This window comes from Rhinatrema bivittatum, chromosome 5, assembly GCF_901001135.1.
Source record: "Rhinatrema bivittatum chromosome 5, aRhiBiv1.1, whole genome shotgun sequence".
Classification (NCBI taxonomy): Eukaryota; Metazoa; Chordata; class Amphibia; order Gymnophiona; family Rhinatrematidae; genus Rhinatrema; species Rhinatrema bivittatum.
Genome location: NC_042619.1, coordinates 16496369 through 16522847, shown reverse-complemented (window position 1 = coordinate 16522847; position 26479 = coordinate 16496369). Strand labels below are relative to the sequence as shown.

Here is a 26479-nt window from a genome sequence, read left to right as displayed (position 1 = left end):
TCGATAAGTGTGGGGGTGATGTGATCTCTTTTTTTTGAATTAGTTAGAATCCTAGCGGCAGCATTTTGTAATAGTTGTAAGGGTTTAGTATGAGTAACGGGAATGCCTAGCAAAAGTGCATTACAATAGTCTACCTTAGATAAAATGATAGACTGGAGTACAGTGCGGAAATCAGAAAAGTGTAGCATAGGTCTAAGTTTTTTTATGGTTTGGAGCTTAAAATAGCATTCCTTGATGATGGATTTAATAAAGGGTTTGAAAGTAAGATGGTTATCAATAAGAACCCCAAGGTTGCGAACGTGTGATGGGAAAGATGTGGAAGAGTATGCAGGTGGGATGTCTGGGAGCGGGGGCCCATTTGATATGATTAAGAGTTCAGTCTTACTGGGATTTAGAGCTAGTTGCATGTCGTTTAGTAATGTTTTGATAGAGGAGAGACAGGATTCCCATTTAAGAAGAGCAGTTTGAAGAGAGTCCGAGAAAGGGAAAATGAGTTGCACATCGTCCGCATATATGAAATGCTTGATGTGGAGGTTAGTGAGGAGAGTAGTGAGGGGGAGCATGTATATATTAAAGAGGGTGGAAGAGAGGGAGGAACCTTGGGGAACACCTTGGGGCAGACTAATGGGGTCTGATTCATTGTTATCAACTAAAACAGTGAAGAGACGGTCCTGGAGATATGATCGTATCCAGGATAGGGCATTGCCAGTGATCCCGATACTCCTGAGGATGTCGAGGAGGACATCATGATTGACTGTATCGAATGCCGCTGAGATGTCAAGCATGGCAATCAAATAGGAGGAGCCTGAGTCAGTTCCTTTAATGAGGGTGTCATGTAGGGAGAGTAGTAGGGTTTCAGTACTTAAGTGCTTTCTGAAACCGTGCTGTGTAGAAGGGAGAATATTGTTTTGTTCCAGGTGATCGGAGAGGCGTGAGTTGACTATTTTTTCAAGGACTTTAGCTAGGAGGGGTAGGTTGGAGACGGGTCTGTAATTAGATAAAATGTCAGGGTCAAGATTAGGTTTTTTGAGTAGTGGTTTAACTACTGCTTGTTTAAGAAATTTAGGGACCGTACCATGCTCTAAGGAACAATTAAGGATATTTGAGAGAGGTTTGGAAATCACTTCGGGAATGGCTAGCAGGAGTTTAGTGGGGATAGTTTCGGAGGGATGAGATGAGGGTTTTAATTTTTTAAGGATATTTTGTACTTCAAGGGAGGATGAAGAGTCAAAAATTGAGAGGGAGGCTGTCGAGTTGATGGCGGGCAGGCAGATATTGATGTTCTTATGTGAGAAATGTGCAGTGATGGAAGAGACTTTGTTTTTGAAAAATTGAGCTAATTCATTGCAGCGATTTTTAGAGTGATTAACTGGGAGTTGTGTGGTAGCAGGAGAGGTGAGGTCCGCAACCATAGTGAATAGGGCCTTGGGGTTATCTTGCATGCCATGTATTTTTTTAGCATAGTAATTACGTTTAGCATGGAGGATAGAATTTCTATATTCATGCATTGTTTGATTATCTATCATGACGCCTAGATCACGTACATATGGTGAGTGATTAATTATAGGAGTGGTAGAAATGAGTGGGACAGCTGGGTATATTAGATTGTTATTAACGTCATGATTGATAATTAAGATCTCGGTTTTGTTGTTGTTGAGAATAAGGCTGAGACTGGATAGAAGATGATTGATTAGTTGCAAGCAATTATTCCAGTGAATCAATGTTTTGTGTAGGGATTCTGAGATTGGGATGAGTATTTGGATGTCATCCGCGTAAATGTAGTGTGTTAGGTTTAGATTATTAAGAAGACGACAGAGAGGGAGAAGGTAAATGTTGAAAAGGGTTGGAGAGAGGGAGGAACCTTGAGGGACTCCTTGATTTGCTGGGACCGGGTGTGATTCTTTGTTGTTTATCTTTACCTTGAATTGTCTATTAACCAGGAAGGACTTGAACCAGCTGAGTACTGTTCCCTTAATGCCTATGTCTATCAGACCTTGTAATAAAGATGAATGGTTGACAGTGTCAAAAGCCGCAGAGAGATCTAAAAGAATAAGGAGGTGAGGTTGTTTTTTATCCATATTAGTTAGAATATTGTCGGTGAGAGAGATAAGTAGGGATTCAGTGCTTAACGATTTACGAAAACCGTACTGGGAAGGTGCAAGAATGTAGTTTTCTTCCAGGTACTCTGATAGTTGTCTATTGACTATCTTTTCCATAATTTTGGCGATCATTGGCAAATTGGCTATTGGGCGGAAGTTAGCTGGATCTGTGGCCGGAAGATTTGGTTTTTTAAGAAGAGGTTTAAGAATTGCTAGTTTAAGTTGGTCAGGAACTAGACCTTGGGAAAGAGAGCAATTAATGATATCGGCAATTGGCTTTGAAATGGTATTCCTTATAGCAATGAGGAGGTTGTTTGGAATTGTGTTTAAGGGATGAGAGGATGGTTTCATTTTCTTGAGAATATTTTCGATCTCAAGAGCTGATGTGGTTTCAAAAGTTTCTAGAGTCGTATTTAGTTTTGGTGGAGTATTAGGTGGAGATGGAGGAGAAGAACTAGATGAAGAGAAAGAAACAGTCAATTTATCAATTTTTTCCTTGAAGTATTCAGCTAGTTCGGAGGCTTTGTTGAGAGCTTGATCATCTGGGATGGTAGGAGGGGTTGGTTTAGTGAGGGCAGAAACGTAGGAGAAGAGTGCTTTCGAATAATAGCCACATTGTCTTTAATCAATGCCATATTTGCATCTTGCAAAGTTGTAATTTGCTGTTCCAAGACTTCCACGTTCTCCCGTTCTTCAGCCAGAGTGGACTCAGGCACTGAGACTTTCTCATTAATAGCTTCTCCGTTGTGATGACCTCTGCTTTCACCAAATTACTGGCTAAGGGGACCAGGGCCAGTATCAGTGCTGCTCCAACCCTTGGAGCAGTCACCAGGATGCCCACATCCCCCAAAACACCCAGACTCGCCAAGCTCGTTCGCACTCACCGAAGCTACCACGGGAGCCACAAAATTTGGGGGGTGTTCCAAATATCAACAGTCAGGCCCCTCTGACCCAACCCGCATCCAGGTTTGCTTCCTCTGTCTCAGGGACGCCCAACTAATCCCATCTTTTGACATCACCTGGAGCCAGAGGCTGTGAGCGTGTGTTGGGACCCGATGACGTTTCAAACTCTAGCTGAGTACAGCAGCCTCAGCCGCAAAGACAAGTGATGCAACATCGCCAGCAGCACAATGAAGAGAGCGGTCAGTGGAGGGAGTTCAGAGTAGAAAACCTTCACCATGCTTTTTCTCTTTACTGTGAGCTACAGTTAGTCAAAGACCTTTTAGTAAAGAAAAAGGCAACAACTTATATCCCCCACTGAGCTGCTGGCTGCTGCTGCTGCTAAACCAAACATGCCATCTCGGGATCTCTGCATATTCCTTTTTAAACCATCACTGAGGACAATTTATGTTAAGTCACCTTGTCCACTTTGCAAAGTCTGGACTGGTGCAATAACTCAGTGGCGGTGCCATGTAGGAGACTCAGGGATGATACCGGGCCCAGGAATGGGGATGCTATGGAGGTGGCATTCACAGCCATATAGAGGGAGGGAGTCCCAACTCTCGCCCTCAGTGATTCCTACTAACTTGTATAAGGCATACTTGGACCAGGCTCCAAAGGGCCTCTTTGGCAAGGACCATAGCTGCGATGACCAGGCTGGGAGTGATGTCAAAAAGAAGGGGAAAGCCCCAGTAGCTGCACATGACAGCTCATAGCCTGAAGCAACAGTGAAGTTGCTGAGCAGTAAAATTAGTTTAAAAAATGTGTGGACCCAAAAGCGGATCCAAGGACCCTCAATGCTGCGGAGTGGGAAATTCCTAGACTTGGGATTTTGGGGAAAGGAAGGGAAGAGTGTTCTGGTCATTGCTCAATAGTGACACCCACTGAGTGGCTCAAACGCACAACTGTACCTGGTTTCTGAGAGAGCAATGGTTTCTACCTCTCGCTTGGTGGACTGCTGACATAATGACAGGGGTGGATGAATGGGTGGAGAGGGAATAAAACAGAGTAAAAAAAAAAAAATCTCATGTAGCTGGAATAGTATAATAGCTGTAGTTGGGGCAGAGTCCAATTGACCTGGCAGCCCAAAGATGTAGAAGGAAACAGCAGGACCAGAAACAAAATGAAAAGGTTCGATCAACCTAGAACTGCATAAACAATGTTTGTGATAAGAATGGCCCATGAAATCTATTTGAATAAGTTTCCACATGTGTCTGGAGAGATGTATGCCTCATCCAGTTCCCATGTCTGCTACTTACCGAAGCCACCTGGAAAGAATTATTGGTTCCTCTGTGGTCAAGGTCATGACACATACAGGAAACAAACAAGGCAAAGATTTCAATGTCTCTGTAAAAGTCAAAGAAACAAACAATTACTGCAGTGAAAAAGAGAAAAACTGGTTTTCCAGACTCCTGGGGCACTGGTTTAGGTAGGGAAAAGCAAGTTTGCTTATATAAACAGAGTTCTCCATAGACAGCAGGATGAATTAGCCATGACATGCGTGTGACGACATCCAATGGCGCTGAACGTAGGCTTCTGACTTAGATCATAGAGCATTTTGCACCCCTAAGCATGTGCAGGAGTTCCTGCACTGTCTCGTGAGCCCTTCAGTTCACTGCAAAGCTTAGCTAGCTAGGTAGTCAACTCTCCAGGGAGGCGGGCAGGTATTAAGCATGGTTAATCCATCCTGCTGTCTACGGAGAACTCTACTTATGGTAAGCAAACTTGTTTTCTCCATCGATAAGCAGGGCTGAATAAGCCATGACACACGTAGCATCCCAAGCTGCTTGGTGACAACCCAGACCCTCCTCCCCCCCATGGACAGCAGACTGCTGGTTGAACAGGCTGTGGGAAACTGCCATGCCATTTCTCTCTATTTTTCTAGCTTGTATATTATTATGATATTATTTATCTCCCTGTTTTTCTAGTTTGCATTTTATTATGATATCATTCATTTGCTAGTTCCTCTACCATTTCATATTGCAAGGTACCTCTACTTCTTCAGTTACCCTCTGTCTTCTTCTCTTCCTCCTCCACCCCTGGCCTAATTAACTCCTCCCTGCTCCCCCCCACCTTCCCTATCCCTGCTCCCTGCATTTCCCCCCCTTCCTTCCCCCCATGTGTGCTTATATATGCTTTCCCCCCTCCCTGTGTTCCTTTTCATCAGCCTTTGTCCCTCTTTACCCCAGCCCTCCTCTCCCATCTCCCCTCCTACCTTCTCGCCCCCCCCCTGTGCTCTTACAAGACCCCTTGTCTTGTCTTTATTGTACATTGTTCAAGATTGTATATTGTTTTACAAACTTTATTGTACTTTCTTCAAGATTGTATATTGTTTTATTGGCAAGTTCATGTAACTTCTGTTGCTGTTTTGTGTTACTTTAAGGTACGGTTCCTATTATAAGTTCTTCCTGTCCTTTTTCAGCCCAACTTCCGCCGGTCCTTAGCTCCTCCTCGTTCTCCTTCTTCCCACTGCCCCCCGCTCCCTGTTTTTTGTATTTCCATAAGTTATATGTAAACCGATATGATGTACCCACGAATATAGGTATAAAAAAGTTGCTAAATAAATAAAGGTATGAATTGACGACCAAGTTACAATTTGCAAATGTCTTTGATAGGGACTACTCTTTAGGTGAGCCACTGAGGTAGCCATAGCTCTCACTTGATGAGTCTTGACAGAGTCCATAATCTGAAGGTCAGCCAGATCATAGAAATGTGCAATACAGTCTGCTAGACAGTTAGACAACATGCTTTTGGAAACAGTCTGTTGGAATCATAAGAGACGAAAAGCTGAGGAGCTTGATGATGATGTTTGAATTCTCTTCAGATAATAGGCTAAAACTCATTTTTTTGTCAAGTGAATGGAGAGTCTTCTCTTTATGCACATGAGGTCTTGGAAGGAATGTGGGCAAAACAATGACTTGATTCAATGGAACACAGAAATCACTTGAGACAGAAATTTAGGATGAATGAGGATCACCATCCTGTTGTGGAAAATTGTAAGTACGAAGTATAAGAAACCAATGCTTGTAGCAGACTGAATATTCTAGCTGAAGTGATGGTGACTAGGAATACCATGCAAGAAACTTTAAGGAAGCTCTTTCCAATGGCTGGAAGGGAGGTTTCAACAGGTGTGCTAAGAAGAAGTTGAGATCCAATAGTACAGGTGGTTTCATAACCAGAGGCTTCGTGTGTTACAAGTCTTTCATGAATTCTGATACAAGAATAAGCAGCGATGGCACTAAGATGTATTGACAGACAATGCACAGAGATCCGATGAGGAGCGGAAGAACAAACACTACTGCAAATCTTTTGGAGAACAAAGGTAAAAAAAACCTATTCACCAGATCTGTGATTCTGTGTGATATTTCCAGATGTAGAGAGGGATCCCTAGGTTGGGTAGCCTTTACTTCTGCGTCAGTGGTACTGAAGACTTTTCCATTGATGCTGCGGACTGCAGCTGCCTACGTCGACGGTGCTAGATGCTCCTGTATTGATAGAGCCCGCATTGACAGCATCTGTGCTGATGGCGCCAGTCATTACTGCATCAACAGTGCCTGCACCTATGTCAACGGTATCAAACACTACTGCATCAACAGCCTGTATTGAATATGCTCTCCTGCTGCCAGACTTCTATGTTGACAGTCCCAGAGCACCTCATCTTTGATGCCATAAACCCCTAAAAGACTTGGTGTTTCTAAAAGCTGCCCAACCTCAAAACTACAATGAATTTGGAATCCATCACAGTAGAGATGGGGCACCCTGCTCTAGGAACTCCTGCTCATCTCAGAACAGAAGAGGTTGAGGAAGCCCCACTTTGGGAGAAGAGCTGTTATTGGCTCCTGTATAAAAAACAAACAAATTAATTATACATACATTTTTCTTTTTTTTTTTAACAGCACAGAGTGGGCTGTTTCAGAGGCGACTAGGACAATTAACAAAAAAAATAGCAGGTGAGAACAATGCCAAAAGGCAGAAAAGAAAGTGAGAAAATACACATCCATGCAGAAACTCAGACAAGGAGGAGTGAGAGAGAAGGTCGGTGTGAGCTGGGAGGCACCCGTTTGAGCTGCCACGAGGCAGTAGAGCGACTATAATATCTGCTCTACGACGCGGTGAGACTGAGCCCGGACCGAGTGGGCGGACCCGACTGGTGACATCATCAAAGGACGCCACCGGGAGACTATAATATCGAGGGTCCTGTGGCGCGCAGCCACCGGCGCGCTGCCAAAGCCGCGCGCCAAAGGGGCGCGCCCCTAGTAAAAAGATTTTTTGTCTTCATTATTTACTTACTATAATGGGCAGGAAACGCAAATCTAAGAACTTTGCTTCCTCACCAATAACATCAGTGCCGAGAAAAACTGGACCCATGGACTCCCACATAGTACGTATGGGTGAGTCCATTGGAGAGGACGTTTTAGAAGGAAACTCTCTTTCGGGAGTTTCCTTAAGTCCTAGGTCCTCGCAACCTCCCATACAGCCTAGAAGAGAAGTAGCACAGGATAGCATTGTAGGTATAGTACCACTGGGTGATGCAACCCCCAATAGAGTGGAGGAAGCTGACCCAGTGGGTATTATACAATTTCCAAACCTTAATATGGTGGATCCAGGAGTAATTGTCAATACAAGAGTAGAATGTCCAGGAATAATTTTTGAACCAGGTAATGAGGTATTAGACAATGAAGTTGAGCCAGAGAATGTTTCATTATTAGATCTATGGAAGCTCACGAAGAAAATTGATAAAAAGCTGTCTAGTTCTATCACTAAGATACATACTTTTTCCGTGGAAACTAGGGGAAAGTGTGTGGAATTAGAAGATAGAACCAGTAAAATTGAAAAAGGACTGGGTAATCTGAATCCATTAGTTAATAATTTGCAAGCTATCAGTGCTTCATCTATAAAAGACAATCTCATATTGCATAATAAAATTGAAATGCTTGAAAATGATTTACGTTCAAACAAACTTAGACTGTTAAATTTTCCCGAATCAAGATTAATTTCCGCTTTTGAATTATATAAAAAATATGCAGTAGAAATGTTGTCTTTTGATGAACTACATATCCCCAAACTATCTAAGTTGTACTATATTCCAAGAGGGAAAACATTAAAGGCTCAAGAGGATGGATTGGATACAATTTTCTTGAGGATTCCCTGGACAATATAAATTCTAGGGCAACTTTGTTAATATCTTTTTCCTTGAGACAAGAGAAAGACTTGTTCTTCTCAAAGTATTTTCAATTTAAAGATGTAAACTATTGTGGTCAGAAGATACAAGTCTTTCCTGACGTTTCGCGAGCCACACAGGCACGGCGTAAACAGTTTTTGTCTCTCAAACAATCTGTTGTAGATATGGGGGCAAGTTTTTACTTAAAATTCCCCTGTAAGTGCCAAGTAATGTACCAGAATAACAAATTTATTTTTATTGATCCTATGCACTTAGAGCGTTTTGTTAGGGATAAAACTGTAACTAAATGATGGTTTATGGGGTAGGTTATAAAATAAATATTACCCAGCTCATGGTACCTGTATCACACTTCTCTGAGATGTGGACTAGATAACCTAGAATATGTGTTTTAAAAAAGTATATGGAAATATTGTATTTGATTTTTTTTCCTTGGAATTCCTGACTATATCATTTGTTATAAATGTTATATTCAATAAAAAATAAATTTAAAAAAAAAAAAGAAAAAAAAAGAAACTCGGGCAAAAAAAGGATTGGGGGATTCACAGGGCAGTGCGCATGCATGGGAACTCCCACGCATACTCAATAGAGTAAAAGCTCTAAAGACCTCAGAGAGATGGGTCTATTCAGCACCATTTGATGACATCATTATGTAAAATTACTCCTTCACTTTGAGAACCACAATGAATGCCATCTGAAACTATGTCTCAAAAAAGTACACAAAAACCTCTACAATTTCCGTTCTATTAGAACCTGAAGTGTGCAAAACATTTGATATGGGTAACTCTCCATGGGATAGAACTGAATATACCGCAATGAACCAGCCCAAATATTCTTGCGCAGCCTGGGTGAAAACCTTGCGGGTTGCATCTCTTCAGATATTTGCTGTGTGGCTCAGGAATTCTGTAGAACCGAGGCCATGGCTGAGATTATGAGCAATAAATGGAAAGAGTCATAGGTATATACTGGGCACATGGTAAGAGACACCTAGAAGGGGCTGTATTAGCACATAACTGAAACTTGTCAACTACAGCGCCAGTCATCGTGGCCTCATCCTTAGCTAATGCTGAAGCTCTGACTATGGATGCTTCTGCTCACAAGCTTCAACATAAGAACATAAGAAATGCCATACTGGGCCAGACCAAGGGTCCATCAAGTACAATATCCTGTCTCCAACAGTGGTCAATCTGAGTCACAAGTACATGGCAAGTACCCAAACATACCAAGCTACTATTGTTTATTAATTAATAGCAGTTTATGGATTTATCCTCTAGGAACTTATCCAAACCCTTTTTAAACCCTGTTATACTAACTGCTGTAACCACATCCTCTGGCAATGTTTTAAATGAGCTACTTCCTAACTTCATGGAGTTCCCCCTAGTCCTTCTATTACCTGAGAGAGTAAATAATTGATTACATTAACTTGTTCAAGTCCTTTCATGATTTTGTAGACATATTCCCCCCCCCCAGTCATCTCTTCTCCAGATTCAACAGCCCTAACTTCCTTGGCCTTTCTCATAGGGGAGCCGTTCCATCGCCTTTATCATTTTGGCCACCCTTCTCTGCACTTTCTCCAATGCAACTATATATTTTTGAGATGCTGTGACCAGAATTGCACACAGTATTCAAAATGCGGTCTCACCATGGAGTGATACAGAGACATTATGACATCCATCGTTTTATTTGACGTTCCCTTCTTAATAATTCCTAACATTCTGTTTGCTTTTTTGATCGCCACAGCACACGTTGCACTTGTCCACATTAAATTTAATCTACCATTTGGAAGCCCAATCTTCCAGTCTTGCAAGATCCTCCTGCAATTTATCACAATCTGCTGGAGATTTAATTACTCTACATAATTTTGTGTCATCTGCAAATCTGATCACTTCACTCGTCGTACCCCTTTCCAGAACATTTATAAATATATTAAAAAGCACCGGTCCAAGTACAGATCCCTGAGGCACTCCACTGTTTATCATTTTCCACTGAGAAAATTGACCATTTAATCCTACTCTCTGTTTCCCGTCTTTTAACCAGCTTGCAGTCCACAAAAGGACATCGCTTCCTATCCCATTACTTTTTAGTTTTCTTAGAAGCCTCTCATGTGGGACTTTGTCAAACGCCTTCTGATAATCCAAATACACCACATAAATCAGTTCACCTTTGTCCACATGTTTTTTTACCCCTTCAAAAAAATGTAGGAGATTTGTGAGGCCAGACTTCCCTTGGGTAAATCCATGCTGGCTGTGTCCCATCAAACCATATCTATCTAAATGTTTTGTGATTTTATTCTTTATAACAGTTTTCCAGGATTTTTCCCAGCACAAAAGTCGGGTTCACCAGTCTATAGTTTCCCAGATCACCCTGGAGCCCTTTTTAAATATTGGGGTTACATTGGCCATCGTCCAATCTTTAGGAACAATGGATGATTTTAATGATAGGATGTGGTTAGTGCAGTTAGTGTAGCTGGGTTCAAAAAAGGTTTGGATAAGTTCTTGGAGGAGAAGTCCATTAAGGGCTATTAATCAAGTTTACTTAGGGAATAGCCACTGCTATTAATTGCATCATTAGCATGGGATCTTCTTAGTGTTCGGGTAATTGCCAGGTTCTTGTGGCCTGGATTGGCCACTGTTAGAAACAGGATGCTGGGCTTGATGGACCCTTGGTCTGACCCAGCATGGCATGTTCTTATGTTCTTAAATAATTGAAATAGGTCTGAAATTTCATTTTTTAGTTCTTTCAGAACCCTGGGGTATATGCTATCCGGTCCAGGTGATTTACTTCAGTTTGTCAATCTGGCCTACCACATCTTCCAGGTTTGGTGATTTACTTCAGTTTGTCAATCTGGCCTACCACATCTTCCAGGTTTACCGTGATTTGGTTCAGTTCATCTGAATCATCATCCTTGAAAACCGTCTCTGGAACTGGTATCTCCAACATCCTCTTCAATAAACACCAAAGCCAAGAAATTGTTTAATCTTTCCACGAAGGCCTTATCTTCTCTAAGTGCCCCTTTAAACCCTTGATCATCTAATGGTCCAATCGACTCCCTTGCAGGCTTTCTGCTTCAGATATATTTTAAAAAATTTTTATTGTGAATTTTTGCCTCTATGGCCAATTTTTCAAATGTTCTCTTAGCCTGTCTTATCAATGTCTTATAATTAACTTGCCAATGCTTATGTTTAATCCTATTTTCTTCTGTTGGATCCTTCTTCCAATTTTTGAACGAAAATCTTTACACTGCATATTATGTTCATTATTGCCAAGCGGTCCCACCACTGTTACCTCGCTCACCAAATCCTGTGCTCCACTGAGAATTAGATCTAAAATTGCTTCCTCTCTCGTCGGTTCCTGAACCAATTGCTCCATACAACTGTCATTTATTCCACCCAGGAACTTTATATCTCTAGCATGTACCGATGATACATTTACCCAGTCAATACTGGGGTAATTGAAATCTCCCATTTTTACTGCACTGCCAATTTGGTTAGCTTCCCTAATTTCTCTTAGCATTTCACTGTCCATCTCACTATATTGTAGAAATTCAGCCCCATTAGTGTCACTAAATGCAAGAAAATACCAAGAGCACTGAGATACATGTAAACCAGGTACTCCACAAAATATTCAGAATATCAACAAAGTGGTTAAATTATACCACTAGCCAGCAAAGGTTTGATTTTGCTAACGAAGGTCTTCTTTTAGAGTTGGCAAGGCTGAAAAGCCTTCTTTACAGAAAGGGTGGAGGTTGCCTGGAATCGTTGATCAGCAGAGGTGATGGCAACCAAAACCGTGACAAAATTTAAACAATGCTTGAATAGATTAGAGGGTGGTGTTAAGTGTGATGAAGGGAGATAACCAGAGATTGTTTAGGGACACAGCAGACTGGGGCAACTGGTTGGACTGATTTTAAGGACATTTTATCTGCATGTTTCCTGCAAACACCAGTTTCAGTGGTTAACAGATAGTAAAAAAATGTTATATTCCATCTTACATATTCCACATTTTTATCACGCTCTATATTTTTGTTTTTATTATTTAAGATTTTATATAGGTACCAATTATAGATATTGTTATTAATAATTTTTTATAGTTTTTTAATGGGAGGTTAAAGTTGATTAATGGTAGGTCGTGCTGTAACATTGATATACCAAACCCTGGCTTGTGCTTAACAATACATAATAAGTTGGTCACAGTATGCAGTTTCTTGAGATGACCATCCATTCCAATCTGTATCACTTGTCCTAAGCAATATACCACCCCTTGGTTGATAAAACTGATATCCTTTTAAATACATCATCACTGTTCTTTTAATATATTTTCACTGTTCTTTATTATTATTAGTTGACCAGTTTATATTTAATACTTCAGTTGTTGATTATATTTGAATCCATCCTGTACCATTACCTGATCATATTTTGTTCTTTGTTATTTATCTTATAGTTTTTTAATATTTAATAGTCTGTATATTATTTTTTATTATTTAATATTTTGTTCAGCATGGTTGTATATGTGTATTTTTATATGTTTATATATATTTATATTGATTTCATTTATCTCCATGTAGCCCCTGAAGCAGCTCTAAATAGAGCGAAACTCGGCCTGAGTCGGGCTTTTTATATCAATAAACTCCTTGGTGTTTACCAATCTTCTTCGTTTGGTCGCTACTTGCAACGTTGGATCGGTTTCCGGTTTGTTTCTTTGGATCAGAATAATTGGGCAGGCTGGATGAACCCGTTGGTCTTTCTCTGCTGTCATCCAATTTGCTGCTACAATGCTACGCTGTTCCCATTTTAGGAAGGAGACGCCTACTTATGTGGTTACAAATGTGCCCTAGTTACTCCTTCTCTGTCCTGTGCATTTCTGGTGGAAGATTAAGACATTTTCATTCCCCATCCTCCCCCCACCCCCAATGTCCATTCACTACATATGAGGCCCAGCCTGTTCCCCTCTGACTTCTCTTCCGATGACCTACTCCAAGTACTTGCTCAGCTCCAGGTTTTTGTACAGAAGATAGCAGAAGTGAGAGACGGAGAAGGCGTGCATCCAGTTGTGATATGGAGGGTCTCTGTAGCCCTTTTTCACCATCAAGCAGAACCTGCAGAAGTAAAAAGGCAAGTGACAGATCAGCTCCCAGTCCACCTCGGCCCTTGCCAACCTCCTAAGTTGTCACCGTTTCCCGCAGAAAGAATCTGGCTGAGTGAACAGATTCTTCGTACAGCATTGTGACATTTGGATCTTTACTGTTACTGGAGTGGTCCTCTGCATGCTTTCCTCGATACCAGCATTACGCCTTGCTATAAAGGACCAAATTTAATGACTTGCTCTCCCCCCAACTTCAAGTATTTCATTTTTGCTCCAAATTTAAAGTCCTTGGGAAAAAATGGAATTCAAGACGAATTCACAGCAGGAAAAAGACAAAGACAATACAGGTGATTCCTCTGCACAGACTTTTGGGAAATGCCACAAGCGTTTCCCCAAAGCCTAAGTTTGGTGCTAAATAAAAACTGTGTGCCCTGTGAACAATGCACCCAAAGCACTGCAGGAAGGAGATATTGGGGGGTACAAGCCCTTCAACAGGGCTAGTGAAATCTTAGACTTCCGGCCTTGCGCCATTCCCAAAGTTATACACTTTTACACACAGCTCTCCGGCTCCTCTGTTAAAGTATTTCAAGATGGCGATCCATTACTGACCTTTGCACGGTGACATTCACAAGATCAGGCGTGCCAGGTAATTCTACCAGACTATGAGCAATACTGGATCAAGTGTGACAGAGACCATGAGCGATAAGAAACTGTTCTGTACCAAGAGTGAGAGAGGATTCTGATAGTCACTAAGAGCTTCATTTTTAAAGCCATTTCCTGGGGTCAATTGGCTTGTCTGAAATGTGTCCTCCTCTATGTGGCATGCATATTTTTATGCAGGTTAAAAAGTGGCACTCCTAGAGAGGGTGTTTGTGTCAGGGAGGTAAAACAGTGTGCAAGCATTTGATTTTCAAATATACATGTACAACTTTGCCCCGAAGGGCCATCTGCAATAAAAAGGAAGTGCAAAGTACGTGCACCAATTTTGTACATGCGCTACTTTAAGGTGGCTGATTTTCTGTGTGCATCCTGTGTGCAGTCTACTGAGAATCACCCCCAACGTGACACAGAACTCCATTGGATCAGAAGTGCTGGAGGAGTTTACCAGAACATGGGCAATCGGGAACTTTACCAGAGGTACCAAGAAGGAACCTACCTTCCCAGTGTCTGACGATCAATTTTGTAGCTGTTAATGAAACCCATATCTGCAAACATGCTTAGAATAGCCTGTAAGGAAAAAGAGAGGACGTGGATGAGCACAGAACTATGCACCATTTATAGTATTTTCTGACCAAGAGAACCAGAGCAAGAAAAATAGGGGCCTGTTTTCTAACAGATCCCAGTAAAGTATTAGTAAGATGTGTAATTTACATGGCAAAACATTAAAATCTGCAAGGGTAGGGACGTCATTTCTCAAACGTATTCTCCTCTGATAACCCAGGCTCTCTCGGTGTTACATACCGGGGCACTGTCCTGGCTGTGGCTCCTCTTTGGAAGCCAGGTATACCTAGTTAGTCTCCATGATGGTTTAGATGTGGCACTGACTGCCGAGGAGAACCGAGTGAACGGGGGTACGACAACATGTGGGAACCTTGGCACTGGGACTGACATTCATATAACTTGCATGCATGCTAGTACAGGCTACGTGAGTGTTTGGGGTTTTTTTTTAAAGAGGTTTTTATTTCTTCTGTTCATGCCTGTTCATTGGTAGCTCATGGTGAATCACATTCATGTGCTGTAGGTACTTCCCTGTCCCCAGAGGATTTAGAATCTAAGTTCTACATGAGGTAATAGCAAGCGAAGTGATTTGCCCGTGGTGACAGGAAATGTCTGCAGGATTTGAACCCTGGTTTCCCTGCATCTACCTCCTGGTATGTTGCTGTGTGTACCCCCCCATCACAGACAGTGACAGAGGGCTCAGTGGATCAGACGTCTGCACAGCCTTCCCGGATGACTCATCCTACAACATTCAGAGAAGCTCCAAATCCAAGCTCAAGGCGAATTATACTTCAGCTACAGAAGGACTTACAATGCAAGCTGTACCTGAGGCACTGCAGGACAAAGTGACTTGCTTAAGTTCACAGGGACTACTCGTGGGACAAGCAGGATTCAAAATTAGTTGCAAACTATTCTGCTGAGCTAAGAGACTGATATTCAGCGCTACTTAGCCAGATACATTTTTACGAATGCCGGTATATAAAAGTTTTTTACGAATTTTTACGAATGCCGGTATATAAAAGTTTTTACGAATGCCGGTATATAAAAGTTATAAATAAATAAATAAATAAATAAATAAATAAATTAGGGCTTATCCAGGTAAGTAGTGGCAACTGAATATCTGGCCACATCATCAAGAGGCTGCCACTTAGTCGGAGAACTAGTTATCCAGCTAAACAGTTAGCCGGCTTAGTGGCGGGCGGGGCGAGGGCGTTCTGGGGAGAAGTTGATCTAGTTGGATAAGTTATTAATCTAATTTGGATATGCAGAGTTAGCTGAATAACTTATCCAGCTAAGTGTGGTCGGCCCCTAGGGCTGGATAAACCTATCTGCTAAATGTATCCAGCTAACTAGCCAAGCCGCACAGTGGCTGATTATGGACTTCTGTGTTTTAAATCATCGTTACAGTACTTTCCAACATGAGCTGTGCAAAACTTAAAATGTAATTGGAAAGCAGTTAGAAAGTGCCAAGATTTGTGTATTTTATTAGATTTGCTCCACGGCAGATGAAGGCAGATCAGGGCTGAATTTGATTTTCCCATCTTTCCATTCCCTGACTGTGCTTATGTTATTGAACGGCGCCGCCACGAGCTGCTGGTCCAATCTGAGTGTGAGAGGGGAGGGCTATGAGCAGACCGGCTCTCCACTAGCACAGCAAAGGGAGCAGCGGAGTCAGGGGCGGCTGAGGCCAGGGGTGAGATAGCGCCCCTCCCCCGCCTTCAAAGCATGGTACAGGTCAAAGCATCAAGAGGGGCAAGGGGGGTCTCTTTGCAGTCTGCCCCTTTCGGTGATTTCAAATGCTGCGGACGGGGGAAAGCAGGGGTCAGAGTTCCCAGAGGAGTGGCAGTGATAGCCCTACCACCTGCCTCCCACCTTTTCCCTAGCATTTCCCCCCGGAGAAGTGGAAGATGGGTGAATGGTGGGGGTCTTTGTGTGGCACACTCTCTCCGGGCTGGTGCCCTAGGTGAGCCCCCTTACCCTCATCACACGCAATTACAAACTCTGCATTTATAATAATCAATTTTACGTGAATAAGGACATTGAGAGTATACAGTTTTCTGAGGTAAAAATATCACAAAATATCAAACCTGCAAAAACACACTTGGAATGCATACAGTATTAGGCCTATAGTAATGCATCTTGGGTGTGGGCGTTACCCTCAGAAAACCCAGAACAAACTGAATTACAATATTTGTAAACCTCCCATACTAAAAGAGCATTAACGGCCAGCCCTCAAACAGTAAAAGTCTTAGCTATGTAAAGGCAGCACTGCAAAAATTACCCCAGGCCTTAAACACCAATACCCCTCCTATTAGGAAAACGGAACAAGCCGAGCTGCTATACAGGAACTACACGTTCGCAGAATCCCTCACCTCAGTCACACAGAGCAACAATGGAAAACTGGAAATGCCATTCCTCAAAACAATAAAATCAAGGAATAGAAAACCTCAATCATAATAATAAAAACGTACTATTAAAACTCATATCGGATGAATAAAATAACAGGCAATAATTAAAAACTCATAAAAATGATAACATTTACCAAACATTGATAATATTTCAAAATAGCAGACAATATAACACCCAATAATTAAACTAATAAGGATAAAAAAAATTCCCACTTTCCATATCTGAAAACTTTTGATTTCTAGTCACCCTGAGATTTTCATGGATTATTATGGGAGTTAGGGGCAGGGAGTGGGAGTAGGAATTTTCTCTTCTTATATACACACACATACATGCTCTCTCACATACACATGTTCTTACACACACATACAGATGCTCTCACACATGCTGTCTCACTCAGATGATCTCATACATGCTGTCTCACTCACAATCTCACACATGCTGTCTCACTCAGATGATCTCACACATGCTGTCTCACACATGCTGTCTCACTCAGATGATCTCACACATGCTGTCTCACTCACAGAATCTCACACATGCTGTCTCACTCAGATGATCTCACACATGCTGTCTCACACATGCTGTCTCACTCAGATGATCTCACACATGCTGTCTCACTCACAGAATCTCACACATGCTGTCTCACTCAGATGATCTCACACATGCTGTCTCACACATGCTGTCTCACTCAGATGATCTCACACATGCTGTCTCACTCACAGAATCTCACACATGCTGTCTCACTCAGATGATCTCACACATGCAGTTTCACACAGTTGCTCTCACACAAGCTCTCTGTCATATACAAGCACATGCTTTCTCTCATGGATTTGCTCTTTCACAAACACATACTCCCGCTGTGTCACTCACATGTGCTTTCTCTTTTTTTTGGCTGCTAGCAGCCGCCATCTTTCTTCTTCGGGCATCAGCAGGGCCGCCTCTTCTTTTTCGGCCACTGGCGGGTTGGGCTCCATCAATGGCCCACAGGGCCTTCTCTTTTTCCTTGGCCGCTGGCAGGATGGACTCTTCCAGTGGGGCACAAGTCCTCCTCCCTTCTTCTGCTGCAGCGGGATGGGCTCTGCTGGCAGTGCGTGATTCTTCCTCTCTTCTTCTGCCACCAGCAGCGTGCGGGACCTCCTCCTTTTTCGGTGGCAGGGTGAGGGAGCTGCCAAGCATTTTGGGGGCACTTTTTGCTGCTCCAAAATGTTGCTTTCTGAAGCCTCCGCCTCACCCTGTCTCATTATAGAATCACCCTGAGTAGCGATTCCTGGCTGGGAGCCAGAATGTTATGGGTTCAAATCCCAGTTGGTAAAATATACTGTGGAGCACACAGCAAGCCTAAAGCCTTCGCAATAAGGTATTACCCAACAAAGTTTTCAGTAAGATAGAATTGCCACCTCAGACCATTATCACTGGGTCCTGCAAAAACAATACTTGCTTTAAATTTTAAGTACATTTAACCCATGCCCTTGAGTTCTGCAGGTTTCATTTGCTTAAACAGTCCCTCACCTAAATCTATGTATATCCCTCTTACATACACACACCATGCTTTTGTGTCCTCGTGAACTGGCATTTGCTCTCTTCCTTGTTTTTAAAGTCCAACAGCAATGTAATGTTACCAAGTATTCTCCCCTCTGTGCTTTACTACATTCTGAAACCAAAGCATAGTTTAATGTGAGAAAACCCACAACCACAAGTCACTGCCATCATCAAACTCTCTGATGGGTCACCGTGTCGGCTGGAGCAGAGAACACAACCTTCAGTCTGAAGGACTCACCATGGAAGTATCATCTTCTGGGAGGGACCTTGGAGTGTAGGTAAAACTGGCAAAACTGGGATCAATTTCACATCCGGGCACTATTCCATAGCTTAACAGCTTTGTATATTCATCGTCTGAGACCTAGAAGTAAATTCAAAATCAATTATGTAGCCAAATTCTACTGGATCTACACTGCCCCTGCTTCCTGGAGTTACACTGTCACCTGCTTTAGAGGAGATCTGATCGACTCCAACCTTCCTCGCACCACCATACACCATCCCTAAAGCAATAATAACAGGATCTAGAGAAAGACAGTGCCATCTCCTCCTCAGCTGGGAATCTGCATTTCATCCTGCACTTCCTCAACTCTAGTGAAGTTCTGTCCTATGTTCCGTCCTATGAATGTCATAGAATATCTACAAACCTCAGGGGATACCTTCTTGACCTGCGAACATGTTTATTACATAAAAACTCACAATTTGGCTTTACCGCTTTGAAAACACTGGCATTAGATGTCAAAATCCACAGAAGCCTGGAATTTCCCCACACAACTCTGATAAGATTCAGCTGAGCACGTGGCCTGTGAGGCAGAGCATCTCAGCCAAATCACCAACTCATGCATCACTACAACATGGCTGTCACCAAGTGTGGCCTCTTCCATCAGGATCTTAAGATCTTCAGGTCAGAGTTGTCATGACCAGATCTGGAAAGATTAGGATCATTCTACAGCTTGCAAGTGACGCACTTTATCAGGTCCTCGGCAATCTGGTCAGAGAGACAGTTAACTAGGTAACTGTCCCTGGATATTTGGTGGAACGGAGCTGGGTTAGTGTTCTGCTGAATATACATGGTTAGAGCTACCCAGGTGACTTCAGAACAGTTATTGTCCCAATCAAACTTACCTGGCTATCTTTACCTACATAACAATGAACATCAGCGCTCATGGGATACAATTTAACTCCCCCCCAAAAGCAGTTTCTTTTCACCTAGACAAAATTTAACTGGGGACCGGAGGGACAGAGTTTTTACCCAAAAGTTACCTGGACAAGCCTCAGAGTATAAATCTCCAAAGAGATGCTACTTTCACTGGCTGGCTGTTTCCACTAACTAAGGTCTATTAGAGGCTATTTTGGCTACCCAGAGGTCACGTGTCATTCTCCTACCTTCATGTGGTACATCATCATCTCGTTTGCCACATGGCTTCTATACTGAGCCTCGTGCACTTTCTTGTAGAGCAACGACTGCAAAAGAGGGACACAGGATGCATGAAACAGGACAGCGAAGCCTGTATGTACACCAGCAATGGACTCTTAAAGCATGGACTACTTTTTCAGCTGAAGTGACTGATTTTTCATAACTTATGTTGTGACTACCATGTAAGCAAGATGAACAGAGAGGCCCCAGGGCAGGAGAACTAGGCAATCTCTTAGTGTGCCAAACGTTTAGGGGGCTGAGGAGGATGGAAAACATCCCAGAAATCTTTGGAAGTCACCTGCCCACTTTTAAGACACCCAAAGTACTACCTGCAAGCATTTTTAAAACTTGCACCAGGAGATCAGCAGTCAGGACATCAGATGTGCTGGCCTGCAAGTTTTAAAAATGCCTGAGGTGCGGGCACTGGCAGAGCCCACCTTGCCAGCAGCCTAAAAATACAGAGGCACCCCCCTTCCCCATCTATCTCTGGGGCTGCTGGTATAATCCATCCTGCCAGCAGCTGAACAATGCAGGAGTCCTAGAGCATGCAGCTACTATGATTAGGAGGGGAGACAGAGAGGGAAATGAATGCTAGGTGTTAGGGAGAGAGAAAAGGGAGGGAGGTCCTGGGTGGGTACAGAAAGAGAGAGAAAGATGGTGCTGGATGGGTGGCTGGTCAGAGAGTGTGTGTTGAGCGTGTGGGGGTTGGAGGGAGAGAGAGAGAGTGTGTGCTGAGTGGGTAGAGGTGGAGTATGAGAGAAGGAACTGAGTGGGAGGGGATGGGGAAAGTAAACTGGGCAGGTGACAGGTAGAAAGAGTGTGTGCTGTGGGTGGGAAGTGGAGTGAGAGAGAAGGAACTGAGTGGGTGGGGGTGGTGAAAGTAAGCTGGGTAGGTGACATGTAGAGAGAGTTTGTGCTAAGCAGGTGGGGGGGGGGGGGGGGAGAGAGAGAGAGAGTGTGCTGTGGGTGGAAACTGGAAAGAGAGAGACTGTGTGTACTGAGAGAGTGGGAAGTGGAGTGAGAGAGAAGGAACTGAGTGGGTGGGGGTGGTGAGAGTAAGCTGAGTAGGTGACTGGTAGAGAGAGCAACAGTAACATGGAATATACGTAGTTTTTGGGTGCTTGCCAGGTTCTTATGGCCTGGATTGGCCACTGTTGGAAAAAGGATGCTGGGCTTGATGGACCCTTGGTATGACCCAGTATGGCATGTTCTTAGTGTGTTGAGCAGTGAGGTGAGAGAGTGTGCCGTGGGTGGGAATTGGAGAGAGAAAGGGGTGCTAAGCGGCAGGATTCAGAGAGAAGGAGGGTGTTGGACAGATGAGGGTGAGGATGCTGACCATGCGAAGAAGGCAAAGGCTGAGGTGATGGTGGTTTGCTTGGCAGGAAGAGGAGAGGAGAGAGTGGAGAATGCTGTGGTGGGAGTGAGGTAGAAGAAGAAAGAAGAGATACTGGGAAGATGGGAAAGAGAGGGGCGATGCTGGGAAGAAGGTGAGGGAGGAAAGCGAGGTGGGATGCTGTGCCAGGGCCACTGCCACCAGAGAAGGGAGCGCTGTGCTGCAGCTGCTGCCACTGGAGCTTCCGCCAGCTGGGAAGCCAGGGACGCAGCGAGCCATGGATGCCTAATAACCTTACACCAGCCCTGAGTGCTCCTCCTTGTTTTTCCAAATTGCCTTGTAGCCCTAGACATTCCCATTCCAGGCTGGTGGTTTGTTGAGAGCTCTGTGGCGTCCATTTATGGTGCCCACAGAAATTAAACTACATCACAAGAGGAGCTGGCTTTCACCTTCTACCTGCCAGTGCAGCATGCTGAACATACAGTGGCAACTATAGACCAGCTGCTAGACTGAGTAAAGGCTAAGAGGTCCATATTCAGACAATGAATTACCCCTATGCTTGGAGAAGTTATATTTACTAATATCTTCAGGTTCATAGCCTGAGTGGGGGATGAATGAGACAGGGTCCCGGTCACCCCAATACCACAATTCTGTGCCCTTCCCATACAACCTCTCACTTGTGGCACCACACAGACTACAACAGTAATTAACCTTTTTCGAACCACAACATTAAATGGGAGATGTACATTAGTGAAGTATAATATAAACGTGCAGTTTTCTTATTTTTAAATCAAGCAATGCACACATAACACTGGGTATGGCCTGTTAGCCAGCGCAACCAATGTACTCATATGGAGAGTAAAACCAACATAAGGAACGCTAATAAAGAAAGGGTGGGGGGAAGCAGGGGAGTGCACAGCTTTCACCAATGGTCTTTCCCCGAGTACTCAAAACGGGTGGGGGGAACAGATCCACCCCAATGTCACCAGTTTGTAAAGGGTGCACCCTGTCCCAAACACAAAACTGTGTGGGGAAAAGAAACCAAACAAGAAAACCAGAAGTCCCTCTTGATGGTGGAGCTGGCTGGATAACAAACCAAATAGATGAGAATTGCAGCATGTGGCAGTCTCTCTCCCCCCTCGGGAGCTTCCCCAAATGGTTTACTTGCCACTAAAGAGAAAGCGGGCCTGGCTTCAATCTCTTAGTACTGAACATGTTTACTGATTTTCCCGTCAGAGAGACTGTAAACCATACTGCCCAGAGGAAGCAATATTGAAAAACAGAGCAGCAGTTACATTAGTGCAAAAACCTGTATTGAGTTTCCCTTAAGTTAACATTTTCTGTAATTTTACTTATATTGGAAGAGCAAGACTAGAATTCCTGTAATGTTAAATTAAATTCAGGCCAACTCGCCCACTTATTAGAAGTAGAAAGAAGAATATTCTCCTGTGATAAAAGCATTAATCGACACATATATATAGCACACGTTAGGGAGTCCTTTCTGCTACCCACTAAAACTTCCTCAAGAGGTTCCAGCACACCGAAATTTGGGTGAATTTTAAGAATACCTGACAAATAATGTTGGACTTGCAGGTACGCATAAAATTTTTTAGAGGACAGTTGAAATTTGGATTGTAAGTCCAGAAAGTTCAACATCATGTTTCGTTCTCAAAGGAAAAATTAATGCAAAAACTTAAGCCCTTTCTCCTACCAGTCCCGAAAGATTGGATTGATCATACTCGGCAAGAACTGTGGGTTACCCCGTAAAGTAAGAAACGGTAAGACTAGGTCTCTATGTAAAATCGTTTTGCACAAATAAGCCCAGGCTGAATGACAAGATCGAATGAACAAAAGTCTCTCAAGGTCCCCTGGATTGTCTATCCCAGAAAATTGAATCAAAGAATTCAAAGAGAGGGGCACCAGCCAGCAGTGTAAAATCGGCTGGGAAGAGAAATATTGAAGTTTCAAATATCCCATCAGAAATATGACGTAACATACATGCTAAGTTATAAAATTGCATATTGGGACATCTCAAGTTTCTTCACTCCACAGATGTCATTAAAAGTTTCAGAGATATCCTTGCTCTCTTTCCTTTCCAAAAAAAAGACCAGAAAGCCTGATGTAATTCCTGAAGGTCTCTTTTGTGCAACCTGATGGGTAGCATTTGTAAAACATAGAGCCATTTAGGCACTTCCATCATTTTTACAAGTTGTATTCAACCCATGATAGATAGTGGAAGATCCTGCCAGCGCTGGAGAGAATCTCTAAAATTTTTCAAAAGAGGGTTAACGTTCACCTCATATACTCAATTAATATCCCCTGATCCCCAAATATTTCATATTTCCTGTCACCCATTTCAGTGGGAAGTCCCCATCCCATGATGTTAGAAAGGTATCAGAAATATCAAATACTTCCAATTTGTCTCAATTTTTAAGACTGTAAATACCCCCAAATGAGTCTGTATGAGTCTCCAAAGATTCCTTTGGTGACATAAGAAATACAAGGACATCATCAGCAAGGGCCGCTATTTTGAATTGGTGCCTGTTCTCTCCAAACCCCTTTATAATGTCCTCCTCATCAATTTTTCATAACAATGGGTCAATGGTCAAAATGTATAATAATGGGGACAATGGGCAGCCCTGTTGGACTCCTCTATGTAATTGAAAAACAGCGGACTTGAAGCCATTGGCAAGAATATTAGAACATAGAGCTCGGTATAAGAGAGTGAGATATTGTAAAAAAAAGCCTTTGAAACCAAATCAGTTCAAGAATGAAAACAGATAAGGCCAGGAGACCCTGTCAAAGACTTTTTCTGAATCAAACCCTATAGCGACTGCGGGGATATTTTAGTTTTGCATAAGGACATAGCAGTTATGAGCTTGACTATTTGGGAACAAGCAGCCCTCCCCTTTACAAAACCAACCTGATTGGTTGAAATGAGGGAAGAAGTGACCCGACTTAGCCGATCTGCTAGTATCTTAGTTAAAATTTTTAAGTCACAGTTTAAAAGTGAGATGGGCCTGTATGAAGTTGGGGATAACAGGTCTTTCCCTGGTTTAGCTAATACGGTTATATAAGCAGTATTAAAGTGGGATGGGAAAGAGTCATCCTGAAGGGCCCATTGAAAATAATTCTCCTTGGAGACAGAAACCTGTGAATTTAGCAATTTATAATAGTTGTAGGAGGACCTGTCAGGACTGGGAGCCCTACAGGACTTACTACCCTTAATTACGTGAGAAATTTCAAATGCTTGAATAGGCCTGTTCAAGAACTCAAGTTGTTGTTCTGATAAGAACATAAGAACATGCCATACTGGGTCAGACCAAGGGTCCATCAAGCCCAGCATCCTGTTTCCAACAGAGGCCAAACCAGGCCACAAGAACCTGGCAAGTACCCAAAAACTAAGTCTATTCCATGTAACCATTGCTGGTAATAGCAGTGGCTATTTTCTAAGTCAATTTAATTGATAGCAGGTAATGGACTTCTCCTCCAAGAACTTATCCAATCCTTTTTTAAACACAGCTAACTAACTGCACTAACCACATCCTCTGGCAACAAATTCCAGAGTTTAATTGTGCATTGAGTGAAAAAGAACTTTCTCCGATTAGTCTTAAATGTGCCCCATGCTAACTTCATGGAGTGCCCCCTAGTCTATTATCACATGAGACAAGGCCTTTTCTGTCGCAGGCCCTATTTTTTTGGAACTCTCTCCTAGATGAGATTAGGTCAGAGACTTGTGTCAAGTTCTTTAAGAGGGCTTTAAAAACTATCTTATTTAAGAAAGCTTATTTAGATTTATAGTTTGTTTTATCTTGTTTCCCGATTGTTGATTTTCATGTTCTTTTGTTTATTTGATTATGCATTTTTAACTGTAAAGCGCTATGAAATTTATGATGCTGTGGTATATAAATTTTAATAAACCATAAACCATGCTCTTCTGTGTGTGGCTAGCTAAGCTGCAGTGTTCACTATTCTCTACTGGAGATTACCCAATAAAATGTAATAGTACCAGAATCTCGTGATGTCGTCTGTATTTCATGCACAGTTACCTGCTACTTACATGAGCAATGCTGATTCCACAGTAGATGGAGAATGCTGTAGCCAGATCTTCATCAAACTTACTGAATCCAGGGCCATTAATCTTATTCACCAGCTCTGCCACACCAATCACCTCTGAAAAGGAAAATAATGACAAATAAAAGTTAGATGTGCATGTGTCTTGCATGCATGGGTTTATAAGTTTAATACTGAACCCATTGCATCTCTTCTTTATGATCTTGGTATAGAAAATAGGGATGTCCAGGAGAAAAAAAGATTTGTTTTTGGTCCATTTTCAGGAATTCTGGTTTGTAGATTGTTTGATTTGTTTTCATTTGTGACAAAAAAATGAATCAAACAATAAACCCCCCCCCCAAAAATGGCCAAAAAATGAAAATGAGGCCTCCTGCCTGAAAAAATATTGACCCCCTCCCCCCGGTTGGAATCCGCTGGCTTCAGCCTTGGCCTTGGGTAGGCCGAGGGCGCAGTAGGTCACTGCGACCTTGGCCTACTCAAGGCCAAGTCTTTGGCCTAACCCAGAGGCTGGGTCCTGACGCCTGGGCCTCAGCCTAGGGCGTGGCCTGGACCAGGTCCGATGCCGAGACCCAGCCCGTAGGCCCAGTCCTGATGCCACAGCCTTGGCCCAGACCCAGGCCCTGACACTGTGACCTGATCTGGAGGCCAAGTCCTGACGCCGGGGCCCAGGGCCTGCACCAACACCGAGGCCTCGGCCAGGAAGCCGGGTCCTGATGCTTGGGCCTTGGCCCAGGGTCAGTCCCAAGCCTTGGAGCTCTTTTTGGTCCTCTTTGTTCTGCAGCATTTGCAAGCGAAATGACACCGTCCGCTGGGATTGTGCTAAAGTTAATTAACTGTGGTTCATTCACCCCAGTGGATGGTGGCCATTTTGATGTACGGCAATGGGTACAGGTCTGGGTCAAGGCTCCGGCATGAGGACCCAGCAGCCAGGTCAGGTTGCAGCATTGGGCCTGGATCTGGACCCCGGCCTTCGTCAGGTACCCAACAGATAAGGTAAGGGGTTTTTTTGTTTAATTTTTGGGGGTTTCGGCTGTGGCCCTAGCGTCAGCCCATGCCTCCGCTGAGACCCCAGTGTTGCGTTTGGGCCTAGGCTGTGGCCCCTGCTTTGGATGTTTGCCTATGCCCTAGGCGAGGCCCAGACTTCGGGCCTAGGGCAAGGTGCCGGCATCATGCTCGGGCATAGGCCGCGGCCCTAG

The 26479-nt window shown here is 43.2% G+C and overlaps 1 protein-coding gene across 4 annotated transcripts in view; it reads right to left on the bottom strand.

The window, feature by feature from the left end:
* Positions 1-26479, bottom strand: part of PDE2A (phosphodiesterase 2A) — a 733167-nt gene that overhangs the window by 33615 nt on the left and 673073 nt on the right. For all 4 annotated transcript variants that reach the window (XM_029602059.1, XM_029602057.1, XM_029602058.1 and 1 more), the window contains 6 exons: positions 25270-25382; positions 19846-19923; positions 18701-18823; positions 14456-14526; positions 13190-13312; positions 4298-4385 (listed from right to left, as the gene is read on the bottom strand). In XM_029602059.1, coding sequence (XP_029457919.1) covers positions 4298-4385; positions 13190-13312; positions 14456-14526; positions 18701-18823; positions 19846-19923; positions 25270-25382 — 596 coding nt within the window. The remainder of the gene's footprint in view (positions 1-4297; positions 4386-13189; positions 13313-14455; positions 14527-18700; positions 18824-19845; positions 19924-25269; positions 25383-26479) is intronic.